The following is a 13,240-nucleotide window of genomic DNA, read 5'->3' on the forward strand; positions in this document are numbered from 1 at the left end:
TTTTTGACAATCTTAAATCAAAATTGAAATGATATTCGATGAACTTGAAGATTCACAAAAGAAATCGTTTATCCAACAACAATTTCATACAATCCTTCATAACTCACTTACTTTCCAAAATTTCAACAAATTTTTTCTATGAAATAGAAAAAACGATGAACAAAAAGAAGAAATTTATTTTTTGATTTTTTTGGTTTGTTACACTATAAGATTTTGAATTCTTGACACTAATTTTGAATGGAATAACGTACTTTATGGGATCTTAATTTAAGTTTCAGTCCCCCCCCACCCTCCCCTTAATTAGTGTAATAAATGAATACTAAAAGATTTTAAATTGATTTTACAACTTTTTTTTCCTTAATAAGTGCAACAAGTTGATACATAATGTATCGACAATAGTATATCGAAATCCTTAATTATATATCTAAAATATCAAAAAATATGAGATTTATGTAATTATAAATAATAGAGATAAAAGGTAATTAATTTTTTACAATATGTAAGTTATCCGTTTCTCTTTTAATACAATAATAATATTTTATTTGTAATGAATGATTTTTTAGGTTAATTATCCGGTCACAGTATATTCATGATATGTTTTGAATTTATATTAATTTGGATACAATTAAATTATTCTATTAAATCTAAGAAGTAATTTGTTGGCTAGTGTACTTTTTAAATAAAGGGCTCGTTGATACGTTGGATAAATATAAATTGTGTTGATATAAAAAAATTAATTCTGTCTTTATTTTTGTTTGGTCCATAATCTTAAAATAAGTTACTACTTTAGTAATTAGTATCAAAATAAGATATTTTTCCAATAATGCTGGAAATATAATTAATAATCTTCAAAAACATAGTCTGTCATAAAGATTACAGAATCAGAATATCTTTTGTTTATTAATTCACACAATAAATAATTTTATTTAATTTGGATCAATCAATTAATTCTTGAATAATCAACACACACATGTGTGTGGATCATATTTGATGTTGATCTCTAGCAGTCAACTTGGACTGTGCTTAAAACTCTTCAACCTTCTTCCTCTTTTCTCCTCCTAGGTTTTACATTGTTATGGAATATTTTACTATTTATGTGAATCATAAGTAAAAATAAATATTACATGAGTGTCCCCTGCCCCTCTTTTAGTTCTTTGTATGTTCACTTGATATAAAGTAAAAGAAAAAGTATGGCAGGGGGGGGATTAGTGGTAGCAGCAAATGATGGAGAAGAGTACCATGGAAAGCTGACATGTTTTGTAATATTAGCTTCTATGATGGCTGCTATGGGTGGTCTAATCTTTGGATATGATATTGGAATTTCAGGTTTGATTTTTCATAATTTATATACAATCTCAATTGTCCAAAGGGAACACAAAAGAATGTTTACTTATTTCTACTGTGAATCAATTGATGTATTCTATTTCACTAACACCAAGTTTTGGATGATGTGAAGGTGGAGTGACATCTATGGAGCCATTTCTGAAAAAGTTCTTTCACGATGTGTACATTAAGATGAAAGAAGACAAACAACTTAGTAACTACTGCAAATTTGATAGTGAATTGTTGACATCATTCACATCATCTCTTTATGTGGCTGGTCTTTTTGCTACTTTTGTTGCCTCATCAGTCACCAGAGCGTACGGTCGCAAGGCGTCGATCCTTCTTGGAGGAGCTAACTTCCTCGCTGGTGCAGCCCTTGGTGGAGCTGCTTCTAATATCTATATGCTTATAATTGGTAGAGTCTTACTAGGTGTTGGTGTTGGTTTTGCCAATCAGGTAAAAAAAATAATACTCATTTCCTTGTTTGGAACCTCGTCGTTTTTACTCTTAACGAGATGCTCTCAAATGTCAAGACATGTTTTAGAACCACAAGTTCTAACAGTACGTTTGATATGTGCCTAAAGTCTTTCATTTTTAAACTCCGTACTAGTCTAACGCTATCACTTAAAGCTAAAAACCTAAGTTTGTTGTGACAACTTTGCAGGCTGTACCGTTGTATTTGTCAGAAATGGCACCATCCAAGTACAGAGGAGGATTCAATAACAGCTTTCAACTAAGTGTAGGAATTGGAGTTTTAATAGCAAATCTCATAAATTATGGCACTGAAAAGGTCAAAGGTGGTTGGGGATGGAGAGTATCTCTTGCTATGGCTGCAGTCCCAGCATCCATTTTAACATTAGGCGCGTTGTTCCTCCCAGATACCCCCAACAGCTTGATTCAACGAACAAATGATCACGAAAAGGTTAAAAGATTGCTGCAAAGAGTCAGAGGCACTGATGATGTACAAGCAGAACTTGATGATATTATGGTAGCTAGTGAAACTTCAAAAACTATCAAACACCCTTTCAAGAACATTTTACAAAGAAAATACAGGCCTCAACTTGTCATGTCCGTGGCGATACCATTCTTCCAACAAGTCACAGGAATTAATGTCATTGCATTCTATGCTCCTATCCTGTTTCGAACGATTGGACTAGGTGTAAGTGCATCTCTTTTGTCTTCTGTCATAACAGGAGCAGTAGGAATTGTGACAACAGGTTTGTCAATACTGATTGTTGATAAAGTTGGCCGAAGAGGGCTGCTGATATTCGGAGGCATACAAATGTTTGTTACACAAATGATAGTAGGAGGGTTAATGGGGGCTAAGTTAGGGGATCATGGTGGATTGAGTAAAGGTTGGGCCTTTGTGATTTTGGTGTTGATATGCATCTATGTAGCTGGTTTTGGTTTGTCATGGGGGCCATTAGGATGGTTAATTCCAAGTGAAATATTTCCATTGGAGATAAGATCAGCGGGACAAAGTATTTCAGTATCAGTGAACTTTCTCTTCACTTTCTTGGTTGGTCAAACATTTTTAGCCATGTTGTGCCACTTCAAGTTTGGGATTTTCTTCTTTTTTGGAGTTTGGGTGGCAATAATGACTGCATTTGTCTACCTCTTTTTGCCAGAGACCAAGAATTTGCCTATTGAGAAAATGGACAGGGTGTGGAGGGAACACTGGTTTTGGAACAGATTTGTAAAATGAAGGTATCATCAAAGAAGATCAAGGTTAAACAATTCAAAACAAGTCTACTTTCTCTATTTGTAAATTTATGGTTATGGTTACTTAGAAACGAGGTGTTTAGTAACTAATTCCCATTAAAGACTACGCAATATTGATCTGTCATTCCACAATAAAAAAAAAGTATGTCTCATTGACATAATTTGACAAACTAGTACATAATATGTTTACTGCTCAATTTTATCTTTCCTTTCTTATTTCTGATCTTACATCTATTCCCTCAAAGTCTCAAACAAATGAAAGAAGAAAGCTAACTAAATAAAGGCATAATAGCTAACTAAATAAAGGCATAATAGATAAGCAAGCTCTTTGACTTGACTCAATTATGTCCTCGAATTTTGGATTTGTACAAGTAGAAATTTAAATTTGTATAAAATTGAACAATTAGACAAATGCCCTCCTACATGACATAATTTAATACATAGAACAACAAATATCTGCTTGTTCAACTTTATACAATTTTATGTTCGTATTTGTGTACACCCAAAATTGAAAGTTGACACCAAGTACACCAATATATCTTATCTAAAATACCTAAAGCAAAAAACATTGAACCCATTTTCCTTACATTTTTTCTCATCATCAATATCAAGAAGTCAAAATGCCTTTTTGCACCTCAAACTGATCACAACTACTTTCCTTCTTGTTGCATGCCAGTCATTAATCCGGCAATATCACAGATCTAAGTTAAAGCAAAACAGAAGCATATTCTTTTTTTTCTCTTTTTAACTTCTTCTTGTATATGTATTAAATAAAATTGTCGAATTGAGTTGCTTTTTTTTTTCTCTTTTTAACTTCTTCTTGTATATGTATTAAATAAAATTGTCGAATTGAGTTTTTGGGTTTCCGAGAAATTTCCCATTTTGATATTCATTTGACTCCAGTCAGGCGTTCTCGGGTCAGGCATTCTCGAGTCAAATTTTCTCAAGGAAGGCATTGTTAGGTCAGTCGTCGGTTCAGGCGTTGTCGGGCCATTCATTGTCGGGTCAGGGTTCTCGGGTAGGCGTTCTCGAGTCATGCATTCTTGGGTCAAGTATTCTTCCTTCAGGCATTCTCAGGTCAAGAATTCTCGGGCCAAGCATTCTCCGATTAAGCATTCTCTGTTAGGCGTTCTCCGGTCAAGCATTCTAGGGTAAGGCATTCTCCAGTCAGACATTCTCCGGTAAGGCATTCTCGGTTCAGGGGTTCTCAGGTCAGATTTTCTCGGGTTAGGTATTGTTAGGTCAGGCATTCTTGGGTCAGACGTTCTTCTTGGGTCAGACATTCTCCATTCAGGCATTCTCGGGCCAGGCGTTCTAGAGTCAGATATTCTCGGGTAAGTCATTCTCGGGTCAGGAATTCTCGGTTTAGGCATTCTCGAGTCAAATATTCACGGGTCATGCATTCTCGAGTCAGGACTCTTGGGTCAGACATTCTCAAGTTAGGCATTCTCGGGTTAGGCATTCTCAGGTGAGGCGTTATCGGGTTAGGCATTCACGGGTTAGCATTCTAAGGTCAGCCAGTTTTAGGTTAGGCATTCACGGGACAGGCGTTCTCGAGTCAGGTGTTCTTGGGTCATTCATTCTTTGGTCAGACATTCTTGGGTCAGGCTTTCTCGAGTCAGATTTTCCTGGGGCAGGCATTATCGGTTTAAGCATTCTCGGGTCAGACATTCTTAGGTTAGACATGCTTGGGTCAGACACTCTCGGGTTAGACATTCTAGGGTTTGGCACTCTCGGGTCAGGCGTTTCGAATCATGCGCGCTCGGGTCAGACATTCTCTAGTCAGGCATTCTCAAGTCAAGCATTCTCAAGTTAGGCATTCTCGAGTCAGACATTCTCGGGTTAGGCATTCTCGGGCCAGACATTCTCAGGTTAGTCATTCTCGGGTCATGCATTCTCGGGTTAGGCATTCTCGAGTCAGGTATTCTCGGTTATGCGTTCTTGAGTCAGGCATTCTACAATAGACATTCTTGAGTCGGGGGTTTAGGGGTGAGACGTTCTCGGGTCAGGCATTCTTGGGCCAGACATTCTCGGATCAGGCATTCTCGGGTCAGGGATTATCAGATCAGGCGTTCTCTGGTCAGAAATTCTACTGTCACGCATTTTCGGGTTAGGCATTCTTGGGCCAGGATTCTCGGGCAAGACATTTTCGGTTAGTCATTCTCTGGTCGAGATTGAAGTTTCTAAATTAATTTCGGTATACCAATGTCGAGATTAAAGTTTCTAAATTCATTTCGTTGTACTAATAAAAGTCCAGAAATGATTGTCGCGAAATCAAAAGATCATTTCTACAACTTATCTCATTAGTAACCGGAGAAACATTTCTATAAATATCTTTCTTGGTAACATTATGATAAAGTTGAGAATGCTGAACATAAGCTACCTTTTGCCCTTAGATTTTCATCCATGAAGAAGCACAAGGATTCTCATATTACATCTGGATCGTTTTGAGTACATGTCACAATCCAAGTTAAGGATTACATGTGCATTACTTATATGTGACGAAACTCGTATCTACACACAAAAATTTTTTTACACTATCATTGTATACAATTGAAATTGTTAAAAAGATTGAGATGAGAAACTACTAATAATAAGTAGTTTTCATAGCTTAATTTACCAATGTGTTCATTGATCTAACCTTAAAGTTATGTGGCCAATTTGGTATCTTTCTCTCATGACATATAGACAAGCGTTAGCAATCGATTTCCATCCATGTCGACCATGTTATGACCCCTTCCATCTATTAAAATCTAAAAGACTTAAGTCGTATGGAGCCCCTTAAAGTTGTCCGCATATTTTATTTGAACACCTCAACTTATTTTTGTGCCTATTGACGTCCGATATCATTTCATACGAGACATCATGGTGGATTCATAATGCAGAAAATTCATACTACGGATAATCCTGCCGATATATTGACAATAGTGGTGACTGTGGTCAAGTTTCAACATTGTTTGAACTTGATCAACGTTGTTAAACATTGAACATTGAGGTTGAAGACACAATCAAAATTGTTGTTGAGAGAAAGTTGAAAATGGAGAATCTTGCCAAGATGGAGATTTGTAAAATTTGACAAGATTCAAAAAATGGATTAATGAGAAGATATGGTAGTTATGAGGATAATTCTTCTTTGATAGAAAAGTCAAGATAACACCTTTTATAGGTGAAATTTAAGTGAACAATAAATTGGTTTCACAAGGTAAATAGGTAGCTCATAATTCATTTGCAACACACCTCTCACTTGCATCCTACGTTCTACAATAGTACATAAGCAATATACGACTTGCTATCCGACTTACTCTCAATTTTCTTATTTCTATACATGGATTTTTTAAAAAAAACTACTTAACATCATTAATTTATTAAAAATTGATTATAAAGATCAACGAAAGAGTAACACCAACAGCAACATTTTGACAATAATGATCATGCAAAAGGCTAAGAGAAGGCTGCGAAGAATCCAGGGAATAGAATATGTCAAAGTTATAACTTATAGTATATGACCTCATTAATGAAATTGACGTCAAATAACACTTATTTAAAGATATTATACAAAAGCTCAACTTGTCATGTTAATAGCAAATCCAAAATTAATTAATTTACATGCAAAATTAATTAATACTGTTTAGAACAATATATTGGGTTAGGTGAAAGTGAGTGGTTAAGGGAGTTGTTAGAGCTGATGCAATCTTTTTTTCTCTGTCATTACTATATATATTATAGACCTAGTCCGGCAGAGATTAATTTGGAGGAATTCAAATGTTGGTTGGCAGAGGCGAAACCAGGATATTCAATGAGGGGATTCAAAATATGTAGAAATAGATAGTCGAAGGTGAGTTCGACATCTACTATATATACGTATAAACTTATTTTAACCTAAATAATATAATTTTTCGTCAAAGGAGGTTCAGATAAACCCCTTGTATGAAGATAGCTCCGCCCATGTTGGTTGGAGCAATTATGGTGCTTATTGCTTAATTAAATTAAGGGACCATATGTGGTGTGACTGGGCTCAACAAGTGGTACAGCGTACCAGTTTTGATTTGCATTTACTTTGTTTGTCTTGGGGTCTAGTAGTGGGCTTAGCTTGCTAGTTACAAGTGAAAATATCTACTTCAGGAGATTAGTCAACTGCTCAATATATGTATCTTAAGGTGTTAGGGCATTTGTTTTTCGTGCTTGGTACCAAAGTCTGCATTGATTCCAAGAAATTATCGATCTAGAATTATTGATCCGTTGTATCGACAAAATTAAAAACATCCAAACAATAGTGTATATAACGTGAATCCACTTAATTAGGAGAACATTGGCATAATACAGGAAGTGTGACAAGAAGATAAAGAAGCCCAAAAATATGACTAGTTCAACTTAAAATTTCTTGTTCTATATATGATGAGTATGACCCTAAAGTCCAAATAATTAAATACGCCATCCAATTGCAAGGCATTGACCAAATTAATTTATGTAGGCATGTTGATTTTGTAGCTGTGCATGAGTCATGATGTATAGCTTATTATATATCTTACTCCTATAACTTCATGTTACATAAGTCAGAGCTTGCAATTTTCACTCTACACAGATTCCTTTGAACTTGTAGAGAAGAAATGGCAATTGGTATTGTCCCAACAAGTGAGGGTTCCGCGGATTACAATGGAAGGATTACGTGGTTTGTGGTGTTATCATCCATTGTTGCTGCAACCGGAGGAATCATCTTTGGTTATGATATCGGAATTTCAGGTATGTTTCCTCAAAGATATTTTCTCGAATTGGTTGTTGGCTTGTTGCTAACTTTTACTCATGTGTTTTACAGGAGGAGTGATCTCAATGGCGCCGTTTCTGAAGAAATTCTTCCCAGAAGTGTTCACTAAGATGACAAATGTAACCGAAACAAGCAACTACTGTGTATTTGACAGCCAACTGCTGACCTCTTTCACTTCCTCTTTATACATTGCTGGTCTTATTGCTTCCTTCTTCGCCTCACCAGTCACTCGTACATATGGTCGTAGACCATCAATTATAATCGGTGGAATAGCATTTCTCATCGGTTCTGCTCTTGGAGGTGCAGCATCCAATATCTACATGTTATTACTTGGTCGAATCCTGCTAGGTGTAGGTGTTGGTTTTGCAAATCAGGTACACTTTCTCCTCCTTTCTTCTTCATAAATTGTACTACTTACTACCTATTTCATATCCTATGTCTGAACTCTGGCTGCAGGCAGTCCCTTTATACCTTTCAGAAATGGCACCTGCTAAGTACAGGGGATCTTTCAATATCGCGTTCCAATTATGTGTAGGAATTGGAGTACTATTTGCTAGCCTTCTTAACTACGGTGTTCAAAAGATTAAAGGTGGTTGGGGATGGAGAATTTCCTTAGCGATGGCTGCAGCTCCTGCTACATTTCTAACAGTAGGAGCATTTTTCCTTCCAGAAACCGCAAACAGCCTAATTCAACATGGAAATGATCATCAAAAAGCTAAGAAGATTCTACAACGTGTACGTGGTACAACCGATGTCCAAGCAGAACTAGACGATCTCATCAAAGCAAGTGACAACTCAAAAGCCGTCAAGCATCCTTTCAAGCAAATCATTAAACGGAAATACAGACCACAACTTGTTATGTCAGTAGTAATACCATTCTTCCAACAGGTGACGGGGATCAACGTGATCTCCTTCTACGCTCCAATTCTGTTCCAAACAATAGGCCTTGGCGCGAGTGCGTCACTTATGTCTGCTGTGGTGACAGGTGTGGTAGGCACCAGCGCGACTTTCTTAGCATTGTTGATAGTTGACAGGGTGGGGCGAAGGGCTATGTTCAGTTTCGGGGGAATCCAAATGTTTGTATCACAAATGTTGATAGGGATAATAATGGCAGTTAAGTTAGGAGATCATGGAGTGTTGAGCAAGGGGTATGGGCTATTGGTTTTGGTATTGATATGCATATATGTTGCAGGTTTTAGTTTTTCATGGGGTCCATTAGGATGGTTAGTTCCAAGTGAAATATTTCCATTAGAGATAAGGTCAGCAGGACAAAGCATAACAGTGGCAGTGGGGTTAACATTCACTTTTATAATTGCTCAAACTTTCTTGGCTATGCTTTGCCATCTAAAATCAGGGATTTTCTTCTTCTTTGGGGCATGGGTTGCAATTATGACTGCATTTGTCTACTTATTTCTGCCAGAGACAAGGAATTTGCCTATTGAAAATATGGAAAGCATATGGAGGGATCATTGGTTTTGGAAGAGATTTGTTTGTGATGAACAAGACTATGACAAGGGTGACACTACTTATACTAGTATAAGTTAAACATATTTCATGTTGGATAGTTAATTATAAGTTTTGGTTTGTAAATTTCACCCTGCATATAGGGGAATTATACATCTTTAGTTTGATTTTTTCTAGTCTTTTTGTCAATGTACTCAATAGTAATGGCACCTATTATTTTCCATTCATGAAAAGTGGCTAATTTGATATTTAAGCAAAACACATTGACTTCTTCATTTATTCTTTAATCATCGCATCTTTTAATTTAATTAATTCAAATTAACGCAAGAAAAAAGGGCTTCCTACCGAGAATTTTTTTATTCCTAGGCTCGAATCATACTATTGTTGTTTTGGACAAAAATGATGCAATAATGCAAAGATGCGCATGTAAAATTTAGTGATTCAATATTACATTTGTCTTAATTTATGTGACTTATTTTGTTTTACAAGAGTCAAATAGCTGAAGTTTGACCGAGAATTTGTTCATCGAATATATAATTTTTTTAAAATAAATTTTTTGTATTTATAAACTACATAAAATTATAAGCTAAAATAATTGATTATTAAAAGGTATATAAAATATTTACTATAAAAATAGACTTATTTGAATCGTGTTAGACCATTGAAGGATTGAATCTAATTCCTCTCCCCTCGAAAAAAGACTAGAAAAAAAAATTATTTGTCCTCCCTCATTGTAGGTAAACTAAACATAGGGCATGTTATCATGCAATTAAATAAAAAGGTCAAATTAATAGCAAAGGAAAATAGGAACGATGAGATAAGCGTAGGACGCGTTGCAGCGATATATTAATTATCCTTTACTCATTAGCTGGAAGCTCGTTACCTTAGTTGACTGCTAAAGTAGAAACCAAATATATCTTCGATATACTATCTTAAAACATTAATTATGTTATATTAAAAGTTTGATAGCTTTTCACGATTGTGACTAAGAATATGATATTTTCAATGACTTGTGACATTTCAATCAGATTGTAATTTTTTCAAGGTTGGGACTTTTCAAACGGATTATGATACCTATCTCTTTAAGGAGAATAAAGAAGGAAATAATAGAGAGAGAAAAATAGGAGATACTTACTTTATTTTAGATTCGCGATATATATCAATTTTTTTGGGAAAGAACTAAATAGCAATTACTCAAAAAGTTTCGGCCAGTTGATGTAATAGTTTGACTACACTTGGGAATTACTTATTTTTAACAAATCTAATTTTTACTTTTCTCTTTTGCCCAAAAATAAAGAGTAGCAAATTGTAATTATGGAAAGTTTATTTGAAATTAATCAATTTAGGAAACCTGCGTTTCCTATTTCTACAACAAATTAGTCTTTCTTCAAAGTGTGCATCACAAATAATCTTTTCTATTCATTCACTTGGATCAACTTACAATTTACAATCTACAATCGCAAGAAGATGGAGATTCCACAAATTACCTTCAATGAGTTTGAAGTTTGGACAGATGATTTTGTCATTCCAAAGTCCATCAACTTGAAGAGCATCGTCAACTCATCTACCAGTCCATTATTCTTGATCGAAATCCGGATTCAAGAATTCGTTCAGTACCTATCAAAGAAAGGGGATTCCATCGTCGAGGTCTTACTATTTGCGGAGTAATGCTATGATTCGTGACAATGCTGCTCCCGATGATTGTAACGACCTGTTTAGTCATTTTGAGCAGCAGACTTTATTTCTGGAAAAACTGACAGAAGCGACGGACCCCACAACGGACCGTCATGGGCACGACGGACCGTCGCAGGGTCTCGTTTCAAAACACTTAGAAAATCTGAAATTGGGTACTGAAAATCGACTCTCTGAACTTCGTAACGGAGTGGCAGGACGGACCGTTACAGGTGTGACAGGACCGTCACAGGCCATTCACCCAAAATCCAGTTTCTGAACTATGCGACGGACCGTCGCAGGCGCGACGGCCCGTCACAGCTTGCGTAATCCCAGTTGGAGTCGGATTTCTGGTTAAGTTTTAAGGGACGTTTTTGACTATTCTTGCCGTAATTATAAAGTTCGTGGGTTTATATTAATAACTCAAATTCTTGGGGGTTAAAAGAGGTAACCCTAAGTTAATTAGTGGGGTATTATTGTCATCTTTTTTATTCTTAATTATATACTAATTAGGGTAAAAGAAAGAGGGTTTGAATAAGAAAATAGAAAGAACAAGAAGGGAGAGAGAGAAACGATCGAGAAGAAGAGGAAAACACCAAGCTTTGAGGATTAACTTGCTTGATTTCAATTCTTCGGTGGAGGTAGGTTATGGTTTCATGCTTTCATAAGTAAACTCTTAATAGTGAATGATATGTATTGGTAGTATTGTAAACCCTACTATATGCTTAATGGTATGTTTGCATGAATATGATTATGTGATTGTGATAAGATAAGCATGATGAAAATATTGAATCCCAAATCTTGAAAAGAAACTTTAATATACATTATTAATGATGAGGCCTTGGTATAGAAGAAGGCTTGATGAATTGAAGTAATGGGATTGATGATGCCTTGGTATAGAGAAGGCTTGATGATTTACAGAATGATATTAGTGGATCGGAGTGTCACGTTCCGACACATAGTATTAGTGGATCGGAGTGTCACGTTCCGACACATAGTATTAGTGGATCGGAGTGTCACGTTCCGACACGTAGAATTAGGGGATCGGAGTGTCACGTACCGACACATATAGGGGATCGGAGTGTCACGTACCGACACATATAGGGGATCGGGTGTCACGAACCGACACGTAGAATTAGGGGATTGTCACGTACCGACACATAGCAGTAGGGGATAGGAGTGTCACGTACCGACACAAGAGGAAGAAAGATAATGAATCTTGAAAGATGATAATATACTCAACTTAATAAACTTAATTCCCAAATGAGTATGGTGTTGAAGCTTGAGCCCTCATGGATGAACTTGATGGTACTTATTGATGATTATAGTACTTGTTGTTGCTACATGTTGAGTTTTATAGTTGATTTACGATAATATTTGATATATATTGTTCCCTATTTTGAGTTGGCCGATGATATCTACTCAGTACCCGTGTTTTGTACTGACCCCTACTTTTATGTTTTTCTTCTTGTTATTTGTGGAGTGCAGCAAACGTGCCGTCATCTTCGACTCAACAGTAACTCAAGCCAGTCTTCGTCACACCGGAACTTCAGGGTGAGCTAACGCTTCTAGCTTGGACTGGATCTTCTCCTTCATGTCTTGATGCCTTGAACTTCCGGCATGGACTAGCTTCTTATGTATTTTTAGCTTCTTAGAAACTCTTAGAATTAGTAGTTTAAAGTAGATGTTCTTGTGATGATGACTTCCAGGTTTTGGGAATAATAGATGTTGAGTATTGATAGTTATTGAATTGGTTTTTATTAATGAGTTTAAGTCTTCCGCATTACTTTCTGTTGTTATTACATTGAAATGTTAAGGTTTAGATTGGTTGGTTCGCTCACATAGGAGGGTAAGTGTGGGTGCCAGTCGCGGCCCGAATTTTGGGTCGTGACAATGATAGTCTTTGTGAAATACTAAGCTCTGTAGGTCTCCCTTTGCACAGAATGTTGCTCATCATCTGGGAACTCTCTTCTTTTGCTCGGACTATGATGTCTCTACCAGCCAATTCGGGCCTCGGCATTGCTATTAACCATTGGGATCCTAAAGGCTCCACAATCACGCATCAGAGAATTAAACATGAACGTGTTTGTCTTACGCCGTTTTTGGGTATCATAGTATGAAAGTATCAAATTCAATTTACCAAGAAAGCGATGCATATAATCTTTGATTAGTTTTTAGTTTCAACCAATGATTTGTAAGCTTCAAGCCATGTGATAATGGATTTTCGATAGTTATATATAGGTTGCCGCTAGTACTTGTTATTAATAGATGTTTCAATTTTACACGTTCAATGTATAC

At 36.2% G+C, this 13,240-nt stretch overlaps 2 protein-coding genes across 3 annotated transcripts; both read left to right on the forward strand.

Moving 5' to 3' along the window:
- The first annotated feature begins 868 nt into the window (after window positions 1-868).
- On the forward strand, window positions 869-3,218 carry LOC101264300 (hexose carrier protein HEX6). The gene is made up of 3 exons (XM_019212946.3): window positions 869-1,326; window positions 1,457-1,779; window positions 1,988-3,218. Exons 1-3 carry the CDS (start codon window positions 1,191-1,193, stop codon window positions 3,026-3,028), a joined length of 1,500 nt encoding a protein of 499 aa, XP_019068491.2. The 5' UTR covers window positions 869-1,190; the 3' UTR covers window positions 3,029-3,218.
- Window positions 3,219-6,749: 3,531 nt separating this feature from the next.
- LOC101264604 (hexose carrier protein HEX6) lies at window positions 6,750-9,530 on the forward strand. Of its 2 annotated transcripts, none has more exons than XM_019212947.3 (4): window positions 6,750-6,880; window positions 7,628-7,785; window positions 7,859-8,181; window positions 8,264-9,530. In XM_019212947.3, the coding sequence occupies exons 2-4, from the start codon at window positions 7,653-7,655 to the stop codon at window positions 9,350-9,352; spliced, it is 1,545 nt and encodes a 514-aa protein (XP_019068492.1). In that variant the 5' UTR covers window positions 6,750-6,880; window positions 7,628-7,652; the 3' UTR covers window positions 9,353-9,530. The 2 variants fall into 2 exon arrangements, with proteins under 2 accessions (XP_019068492.1, XP_069151209.1); XM_069295108.1 differs by having other exon boundaries at window positions 7,646-7,785.
- The last annotated feature ends 3,710 nt before the right edge of the window (window positions 9,531-13,240 follow it).

The sequence above is a fragment of the Solanum lycopersicum genome, chromosome 3, assembly GCF_036512215.1.
Source record: "Solanum lycopersicum chromosome 3, SLM_r2.1".
Lineage (NCBI taxonomy): Eukaryota > Viridiplantae > Streptophyta > Magnoliopsida > Solanales > Solanaceae > Solanum > Solanum lycopersicum.